The sequence below is a fragment of the Eriocheir sinensis genome, chromosome 69, assembly GCF_024679095.1.
Source record: "Eriocheir sinensis breed Jianghai 21 chromosome 69, ASM2467909v1, whole genome shotgun sequence".
NCBI lineage: Eukaryota > Metazoa > Arthropoda > Malacostraca > Decapoda > Varunidae > Eriocheir > Eriocheir sinensis.
The window spans coordinates 7,035,693-7,045,692 of record NC_066577.1 but is presented as its reverse complement, the minus strand read 5'-3'; the positions used below and the strand labels follow the sequence as shown (position 1 = coordinate 7,045,692).

The following is a 10,000-nucleotide window of genomic DNA, read 5'->3' as shown; positions in this document are numbered from 1 at the left end:
AGTGTAAGTTACGTTAGTTTCAAAGATTACAGGTGCTGACAACTCCTACTACTGGTGCTGACTCTGGTGCTGACGTGCTGACCAATAGTAGCGATAGTAGTAGTAGTAGTAGTAATAGTCTGGTAGTGTTAGTGAGGGTGCTGACTACTCCTACTACTGGTGCTGAGCTCGGTGCTGACTTGGTCACTGGCGGGTGCTGGGCGGGAACACGTAGTGGTTGAGCACCGCCTGCCAGTGCTCGTGGCGTGCTGAGTGCTGGTGCTGCTGCTGCTGCTGCTGGGGGTCGCCGCACTTCTTGATGTAGTCCTCGCACTCCTCCAGCGTGGCGGCGCCCTTCTCGACCCGCTCCCCGAAGCCGCCCTTGTACGAGGCGTAGCGCTGAGGGGGAGGCGAGGGGGGGCAGTGTTAGGAGGAGGAGGAAAAATCATATAACAGTAGCAAATAAATGATAAAAATAGTATAAACACACACACACACACACACACACACACACACACACACACACACACACACACACCTGCTGCACGCCCCTGGAGAAGACGCCCTCGGAGATGATCCTGGCGGCGTTGCGCAGGGCGCGCGCGAAGGTGTCCATGGCCAGCACGTGTCCCTCGAACAGGTCCTTGGCGTCCACGGACTCGCGCAGCAGGCGGCCGCCCAGCGTGACGCCGCCCTGGCCCAGGCCGCCCATCTCCAGCACGCACTTCATCACCAGCGTGGCGTCGCGCACGTCGTAGGCGCACACGTCCTGGGACGAGCCGTAGGGGCTCAGCTGGCCGCCGTCGGCCGCCTCGAGGGAGCCCAGCATGTTGTAGGCGGAGGCCAGCTGCACGTCGTGGTCGGCGGGGCGGCCCAGCGCGCGCGCCGCGGCGGGGCGCACGTTCAGCTTGTACTGCTTGTCCAGCCCGAAGTGGCGCAGCAGGTGCATGGCGGCGGCGGCGTCTGCCTCGTACTGCTGGCGGCGCGCGGGCCCGGCGGGGCGCGGCTGCACCAGCAGCTGGCCCTTGTAGCCGATCTTGTCGCGGTACTGCGCCGCCATGCGGTACAGCTGCGCCAGGTGCGAGGCGTCGCGCAGCACCTGCCGCTGCAGCAGGCTCTGGTAGCCGTCCCGAGGGTGGAAGAACACGAAGTTCTCGGCGCCCAGCCGCTTGGCCGCCTCCAGGCCGCGCTTCACCTGCGCGCACGCGTAGGCGAACACGTGCGCGTCGGGGCTGGCGGCGGCGCCGTTCATGTAGCGCGGGTGCGAGAACAGGTCGCAGGCGAAGTACAGCGGCCGCACGCCCGTCTGCTTCTGCAGGTCGGCGGCCAGCGACACCGCCTCCTCCAGCAGGGCGCCGCTTTCCTCGAAGCTCTCGCCCTCGGGGGACAGGTCGCGGTCACTCACCTGGGGGGGGATTACAGGTGTTAGCGGCTGCGGGGAGGCGCACACACACACGCCTATCACTATACTCACACGTACCCGGGCACACACGTACACACGCACACACTCACCGAGTAGTACTTGACGCCCAGCTTGTGGAAGAACTCGAAGGCGGCCACCAGGCGGCGCTTGTAGCGGTCCAGGGACTGCGGCTGCTGCTGCTGCTGCTGCTGGTGCTGCCCCTGCTGCCAGTCCTCGAAGGGCGGGTACTGGCGCGTGCTGTCCCCGAAGTAACCGTCCTGGCCGAGGTACCTGACGGGGGGGAGGAGCCACAGGGTAATACTCCCCCTTGTTGCTGCACCCCACGCTGACACCCCCTGCTCCTTACCCCTCACACACACACACACACACACACACACACACACGCACACACCTTCAATCAGGAATCACAAACACACAAACATTCAAAACAAACATAAAACGAATGAAAAACAAAACAAAACCTGGAGACATTTATACAATTATTTTTTCCTTTGACATTTCGCTAACATCCATCTTCCTCCTCCTCCTCCTCCTCCTCCTCTTCCCTACCACTTCTCTTCCTTACCTAACCCTTTCCCATGCATTCTCTCCTACACCTCCCTCCTCCTCCTCCTCCTCCTACTACCACCACTACTACTACTACTACTACTACTACTACTACAACCACCCCCTCCCCCTACACTAACCTGAAGGTGTTGAAATAGCAGACGGAGAAACGGAGCCACTCTTCCATGGGGCGCCCGTGAACCGTCTCGCCAGCATTGTAGTGTCGGAAAACAAGCGTCTCTTCAGGGCCAGCGTCAGGGCGGTACTCAATCCGACCCAGCCCGGGGAAGTACTTGTTCATGGTGGCGGTGCTGACGAAGGTGCTGACGAAGGGTTGACTCTGCTGCCGGAGGAGGAGCAGGCGGAGGAGAAGGAGGAGACCCGCTGACTGAGGGACTGAGGAAGGAGAGGAAGGTTCGGTTTTTATATGTTTTTGGAGGAGGAGGAGGAGGAGGAGGAGGAGGAGGAGGAGGAGGTGGTGATATTTGAGAGCCAGAACGAAGCTGGAACTAAAGCTGGAGGGGAAGGAAGAGGAGGAGGAAGAAGAAGAAGAGGAGGAGGAGGAGGAGGAGGAGGAGGAAGACTAAAAAGAAGAGAGAGAATGAAAGAGGAGGAGGAGGAGGAGGAGGAAGACTAAAAAGAAGAGAAAGAAAGAGTGGAGGAAGAAGAGGAGGAAGAGGAAGAAGAGGAGGAAGAGGAAGAGGAGGAAGGAAGTTACATTAATTCATAAAACACACACACACACACACACACACACACACACACACACAGAGAGAGAGAGAGAGAGAGAGAGAGAGAGAGAGAGAGAGAGAGAGAGAGAGAGAGAGAGAGAGAGAGAGAGAGAGAGAGAGAGAGAGAGAGAGAGAGAGAGAGAGAGAACATGGAAACAAAGAAAAGCAGACCAGAATTTCCATTGGCTCCTTACGAGTTTGCCCGCTATGGTGAGACAGGTTGGTTTTCTGAGACGCTCCCGCCACCCACATCAACTACTTCTACAGGCCGAAAGGGAGGTAGTCGGGTTCTAATGAGTGTTGTTTTAGGTTCACGGTACAGAGGAAGGGCCACACTACCACCAGGGTCACAAAACTACCCCTGGAAATGCCCACAACTCCCACGAAAGCCTTGTCAAATGTGTTTCTTTAGGTTCATGGTACAGACGAAGGGTCACACTACCACCAGGGTCACAAAACTACCCCTGGAAATGCCCACAACTCCCACGAAAGCCTTGTCAAATGTGTGTTTCTTTAGGTTCATGGTACAGAGGAAGGGTCACACTACCACCAGGGTCACAAAACTACCCCTGGAAATGCCCTCAACTCCCACGAAAGCCTTGTCAAATGTGTGTTTCTTTAGGTTCACGGTACAGAGGAAGGGTCACACTACCACCAGGGTCACAAAACTACCCCTGGAAATGCCCTCAACTCCCACGAAATATGACCCATCATCTTTTCACCGGGGTTGTTGGGATTTAGATAGATTTAAATCAGAGTAAAGAAAAATATGGTTTAAATCAAAATTAAATATACTGTATTTAATTGCCTTGTCCTGTAGTGGTCCTGTAGCGGTGGTGGAGCAGGCCAGGCGCGAGGTGGTGGTTGCCTTCTCTTACACGACAAATATTCAAGAGCACAGGAAGGAAAGTAATGTCTCGCTGAACACGACAATGAATGTAATAATGTAATCTGATGAGCATCCTTCTCTTCTGAACGCTCTGGGGCACGACTGAGTCTAATCTATTATTAATATCATACAAATGTGACGACATGTGAGTGACGAGCCTCCTCTGGTCCCCTGCGTGCGTGTGTTGGGTGGTTACCGTGTGCCAATAGAAGGCTTACCCAACCGCCAGGGTCCGGTACTCGCGGTGTTCCGGCACAACTCACCCCGGCGGTGTTTTAATTTGACGCTGGCGGTGGCCGAACTGGTAGCGTACTGGGCCCACATTCACCGCGTGACGGACGACGCGGGTTCGAATCCCCACGCTACCACTCGGATTTTTCAGTCACCGCCGAGTGGCTTAAAACTACCCACATGCTGTCCTGAAGACCTCCCATCAACCCGGACTCTAGAGGAAGCCGTCCAAGCGAATCAAGAACGAGTTCCGGGGGGCAGCATGAGCCAATGCAGGATGGCGCCACTATAAACACCCGCCTGCGCCAGAACGGGCTGGGCCGACCATCAGGCCCCACCTGGAAGATGCCTACCGGCGCAATGGGCAACAACGTAAAAAAAAAAAAAAAAAAAAAAGTTATCACAAGAAATCGTCCTCACAAGAGTGAATCAAATAATACACACAAACAAAACAAAAGATATTAAAATAAATAAATAAATAAATAAATAAATAAATAAATAAAAAATCTATTCAAGAAGGAAGGAAGCAAGACTCATCCGGTAATCCAACTCTTCCTCCTCCTCCTCCTCCTCCTCTTCCTCCTCCTCCTCCTCCTCCACGCACCGAGGTAAGACAACCCCTGAATGACGAGATTAAAACTGGTACAGAACAGGTAACGATCAGCAGACTGTGACCTCCTCCTCCTCCTCCTCCTCTTCCTCCTCCTCCTCCTCCGTGTATGTTCAGTCACTGTGTCTGTTACTAAGGTCTGTGTGTGTGTGTGTGTGTGTTTGTGGGGGTAAGGAGGAGGAGGAGGAGGAGGAGGAGGAGGAGGAGGAGGAGGAGAAGGGAAGGGAAGGGAAGGGAATGGGAAGGAAGGAAGGGAAGGAAGGAAGGAAGGGAAGGAAGGAAGGAAAGGAAGGAAGGGAAGGAAGGAAGGAAGGAAAAGGGAAGGGAAGGAAGGAAGGAAGGAAGGGAGGGAAAGGAAGGGAGGGGAAGGAGGGGAGGGGAAGGAAGGGAGGGGAAGGAGGGGAGGGGAAGGAAGGGAGGGGAAGGAAGGGAAGGAAGGAAGGGAAGGAAGGAAGGGAAGGAAGGAAGGGAAGGGAAGGAAGGAAGGAAGGAAGGAAGGAAGGGGAAGGAAAGAAGGAAGGAAGGAAGGAAGGAAGGGGAAGGGAAAGGAAGGGAAGGGAAGGGAAGGGAGGAGAAGGGAAGGGAAGGGAAGGAAAGGAAGGGAAAGGAAGGGAAAGGAAGGGAAGGGAAGGGAAGAGAAGGGAAGGGAAGGGAAGGGAAGGGAAGGGAAGGGAAGGGGGCAACTGTGTGTGAAATAACGTGTAGAGTGACAACCGGTGTGTGTGTGTGTGTGTGTGTGTGTGTGTAGAGAGAGAGAGAGAGAGAGAGAGAGAGAGAGAGAGAGAGAGAGAGAGAGAGAGAGAGAGAGAGAGAGAGAGAGAGAGAGAGACATTCGGTTTCAATTCGGAATGGATTTGATATATATTCAGTTTAGATTCGTTTTATATTCGGTTTACATTCGGAAAGAAAAAAAAAAAGTTAGATATTGGATTTCGGAATTCGCGGAAAGTTCGGAATTCACTCGGTTTGGTGTCGGAGTGCATTCGGTTTGCATCTGACAGTAGGTTCCGAATGCTCCCCGACAAAAAAAAATAACCTTCAAAAGTTGCCTGAAACGTATCCGAATCGACTCCAAATGCGATTCAGGCTGAGGTCGGAAGCATCTTCACTCTTTCATCCCTATACTGTCCAAATCCCTTATGCAAGAGTTAACCAGCATCTTCACTCTTTCATCCCTATACTGTCCAAATCCCTGATGCAAGAGTTAACCAGCATCTTCACTCTTTCATCCCTATACTGTCCAAACCCCTTATGCAAGAGTTAACCAGCATCTTCACTCTTTCATCCCTATACTGTCCAAATCCCTTATGCAAGAGTTAACCAGCATCTTCACTCTTTCATCCCTATACTGTCCAAATCCCTGATGCAAGAGTTAACCAGCATCTTCACTCTTTCATCCCTATACTGTCCAAATCCCTGATGCAAGAGTTAACCAGCATCTTCACTCTTTCATCCCTATACTGTCCAGACCCCTTATGCAAGAGTTAACCAGCATCTTCACTCTTTCATCCCTATACTGTCCAAATCCCTTATGCAAGAGTTAACCAGCATCTTCACTCTTTCATCCCTATACTGTCCAAACCCCTGATGCAAGAGTTAACCAGCATCTTCACTCTTTCATCCCTATACTGTCTAAACCCCTTATGCAAGAGTTAACCAGCATCTTCACTCTTTCATCCTGACACCTATACTGTCTAAACCCCCTATGTAGAGTTAACCAGCATCTTCACTCTCTTTTCATCCTCACGCTGGTAAATGAATGAACTTCCTTCATCTGTATTTCTCCCGAAATTGACCTCTCTTTCGGTCTCTCCTCTAACTCTTTTCTTGTTAGGAGCAGTGAGCAGCGGGCATTTTTTTCATTATTGTTTTCATTTTTTTCCTTGGACTGTATCCTCTAATGTTAAAAAAAGAAGGAAAAGGAAAGGAAAGAAGGGGAGGGAAAGAAAGGGAGGGGATGGGAAGGAGAGGGAAGGGAAGGAGAGGGAAGGGAAGGGAAGGGAAAGGAAGGGAAAGGAAGGGAAGGGAGGGGATGGGAAAGGGAAGGGAAGGAGAGGGAAGGGACGGGAAGGGAGGGGATGGGAAGGGAAGGGAAGGGAAGGGAAGGGAAGGGAAATCCCCGATCATTTTTCCTTCCTTCCTTCCTTTCTTTCTTTCTTCCTTCCTTCCTTCCTTCCTTCCTTCCTTCCTTCCTTTCCTTCCTTCCTTCCTTCCTTCCTTTCCTTCCTTCCTTCCTTCCTTCCTTCCTTCCTTCCTTCCTTTCCTTCCTTCCTTCCTTCCTTCCTTCCTTCCTTCCTTCCTTTCCTTCCTTTCTTCCTTTCTTCCTTTCTTCCTTTCCTTTCTTCCTTCCTTCCTTCCTCCTCCTCCTGCTCATGTTTCGTTATGGTTATCAAATATCACCTCCTCCTCCTCTTCTTCCTCCTCCTCCTCCTCCTCCTCCTCCTCCTTACAGACAGACATACAGGAAGCATATGCGTACAAGAACAGTTTATTGACAAGTCTTATACATGTTTTGTTATATAACTTACTGACCGGAGTCCCTTAATATATCCTCCTCCTCCTCCTCCTCCTCCTCCTCAATATATATAGGAAAGATAGATAGAAGAGAAGAGAGGAAGGAAGGAGGGGAAGGAGAGAGAGAGAGAGAGAGAGAGAGAGAGAGAGAGAGAGAGAGAGAGAGAGAGAGAGAGAGAGAGAGAGAGAGAGAGAGAGAGAGAGAGAGAGAGAGAGAGAGAATTACATACAAACTTAAATAATAAAATAAATAAATTAATTAATAATATAAATAACTTCAAATACAACTTAATTACAATAGATATTACAACTACTATTACAAATATTAATAAGTTACTACTACTACTACTACTACTACTACTACTACTACTACTACTACTACTACTACATAGAGATTAGGTCAATGGATACAATTAGATTTACAGTATTCTTAACACACACACACACACACACACACACACACACACACACACACACCTTTAACAAACAGGCAATCCACGCACACAGACAGCACCCCCCCCCCCCCCCACACACACACACACTAATCCACGCACACAAACACTAACAAACACACCTTCACAAACACTTACAAACACACCTTCACAAACACTAACAAACACACCTTCACAAACACTAACAAACACACATTCACAAACACACACAAACACACATCTATAAAACAAGGTATCTACGAGGTGTTTTTAAGGGCAATCACTCACAGCGGGCGCGATTTCATATGCTGGGGAAGGATGTCGAAGGGAGAGGTAACACACTTTGGATACCTCTCTCCACACCTCCCCCGCACCTGCCCCTCCACCTCCGCCTCCAGGTAGTCCAGGTAAGATCCACCTTCCACCTCCAGGTCGTCCTCCACCTCCTGCTGTGTTGGTTTGCCCGCTAGTGAGGCGCTGTGTGGAGGAGAGAGTGGAACGGATGAGTGGAAGTTGGAGATTGTAAGAATGGAATGGGAAGGGAAGGGAAGGGAAGGGAAGGGAATTGAATGGATGGGAAGGGAAGGGAAGGGAAGGGAAGGGAAGGAAAGGGAAGGGAATGGAATGGAAGGGAAGGAAGGGAATGGAAGGGAAGGGAAGGGAAGGGAAGGGAAGGAAAGAGAAGGGAAGGGAAGGAAAGGGAAGGGAAGGAAAGGGAATTGAAGGGAAGGGAAGGGAAGGAAGGGAAGGGAAGAAATGAGAGAGAACGAAGGAGGGAAGAGAAGATGGGTTTGATAAAGATAGGAAGAGAGAGAGAGAGAGAGAGAGAGAGAGAGAGAGAGAGAGAGAGAGAGAGAGAGAGAGAGAGAGAGAGAGAGAGAGAGAGAGAGAGAGAGAGAGAGAGAGAGAGAGAGAGAGAGAGAGAGAGAGAGAGACAGAGACACAGAGAGAGAGAGAGAGACAGAAAGAGAAAATATTGTGTATGTATGTATGTATGTGTGTGTGTGTGTGTGTGTGTGTGTGTGTGTGTGTGTGTGTGTACTCACGTAAATATACTGTTGACCATCTCCCCCAGCATCCCTTCAGCGAACGGCGCCTCGGCCACCTCACAGATAGCGCGCAGAACACAGCTCCGGCCAGCCAAACCACCCCTGGGGGACACACGGGGGGAAACAGGGGGATTAAGAAGGGGGTTAAATGGGGGGGCAGGGGTATTACAGGGTGAGAAAGTAAGGAAACGAGGTGAAAACTTATGAAACGGACGTCTAGTTTTGCTATGGGAAGCTTATTGCAGTGACGGATGAAAAAAATGCGGGGTATAGAAAATGGGACAGGGGGATTAAGGGTGATTTAAGGGGGTGTAACAGGGTGAGAGAGTAAGAAAACGAGGTGAAAACTTATGAAACGGACATCTAGTTTTGCTATGGGAAGCTTATTGCAGTGACGGATAACTGAATTTTTTTTTATTTTTATGCTGGATAAGAAAAATGAGACAGGTATTATGGGTGGACACACACACACACACACACACACACACACACACACACACACACACACACACACTCACTTCAAAAACGCGTGTTCCATATACTTGAAGACATACGCTTTTTCCCTTCGATCCTCCTTCCTCCTAATCTCCTTCCTCTCATTCTCATCCAGTTGGCGTAGATCCCTTCTGAACGCTAATTCTTCGTCCAGAACCAGAGAATCGGGTATCGCAATCTTTATCGGGATGGCCAGGGCGACAGCAGCTTCGTAGAGGGTAAAGGTGTTGAATGGGAAGTTAATTGACCATTTCACCTGTTGGGGGAACGACACAAGTGGAGTTAGAACCTTTTTCGGGGTAGGATCGAATGCCCTTAACACCAGACAGAGAGAATTTGATGGAAGGAAGGAAGGAAGGTAGAAGGGATGGAGTAGACTAACACAAGACGGAGGACCAGGTGGAGAGAGGTGGAATTAGAACCTTTACCGGGGCAGGATGGAGCACACTAACACCAGACAGAGGACCAGGTGGAGAGGTGGAATTAGAACCTTTACCGGGGCAGGATGGAGCACACTAACACCAGACAGAGAACCAGGTGGAGAGGTGGAATTAGAACCTTTACCGGGGCGGGATGGAGCACACTAACACTAGACAGAGGACCAGGTGGAGAGGTGGAATTAGAACCTTTACCGGGGCAGGGTGGAGCACACTAACACCAGACAGAGGACCAGGTGGAGAGGTGGAATTAGAACCTTTACCGGGGCAGGGTGGAGCACACTAACACCAGACAGAGGACCAGGTGGAGAGGTGGAATTAGAACCTTTACCGGGGCAGGGTGGAGCACACTAACACCAGACAGACAGAGGACCAGGTGGAGAGGTGGAATTAGAACCTTTACCGGGGCGGGATGGAGCACACTAACACCAGACAGAGGACCAGGTGGAGAGGTGGAATTAGAACCAGGTGGAGGAGCGGAATTAGAACTTACCTCAATATTAGAACCTACAGGAATAGCCAGATATCTCTTCCTTCTTGAATGTGGAATTAGAGAAGAGTTTGAGGAGGAGGAGGAGGAGGAGGAGAGAAGAAGAGAAGAAGGAAGAGGAGGAGATTGAGAGAAGATGCCCAGTTCTCCTCCTCCTCCTCCTCCTATAACCTCC

The 10,000-nt window shown here is 51.0% G+C and overlaps 2 protein-coding genes across 3 annotated transcripts in view; both read right to left on the bottom strand.

Moving 5' to 3' along the window:
• Window positions 1-2,361, bottom strand: part of LOC126988567 (uncharacterized) — a 2,876-nt gene extending 515 nt beyond the window's left edge. The window contains exons 1-4 of the mRNA XM_050846897.1: window positions 2,089-2,361; window positions 1,492-1,672; window positions 518-1,384; window positions 1-378 (exon numbers count right to left, since the gene is read on the bottom strand). The exon at window positions 1-378 is cut by the window's left edge and continues 515 nt beyond it. Of these exons, the coding sequence (XP_050702854.1) occupies window positions 184-378; window positions 518-1,384; window positions 1,492-1,672; window positions 2,089-2,249 (1,404 nt within the window). The 5' untranslated portion in view covers window positions 2,250-2,361 and the 3' untranslated portion in view covers window positions 1-183. The remainder of the gene's footprint in view (window positions 379-517; window positions 1,385-1,491; window positions 1,673-2,088) is intronic.
• A 4,701-nt stretch (window positions 2,362-7,062) lies between these two features.
• LOC126988565 (uncharacterized) overlaps window positions 7,063-10,000 on the bottom strand; it is an 8,424-nt gene continuing 5,486 nt past the window's right edge. Inside the window, exons 1-4 of one of the 2 annotated variants that reach the window (XM_050846893.1) lie at window positions 9,829-10,000; window positions 8,922-9,154; window positions 8,401-8,505; window positions 7,063-7,831 (exon numbers count right to left, since the gene is read on the bottom strand). The exon at window positions 9,829-10,000 is cut by the window's right edge and continues 159 nt beyond it. In XM_050846893.1, coding sequence (XP_050702850.1) covers window positions 7,639-7,831; window positions 8,401-8,505; window positions 8,922-9,154; window positions 9,829-10,000 — 703 coding nt within the window. In that variant the 3' untranslated portion in view covers window positions 7,063-7,638. The remainder of the gene's footprint in view (window positions 7,832-8,400; window positions 8,506-8,921; window positions 9,155-9,828) is intronic. The other variant, XM_050846894.1, reaches the window with a different exon arrangement.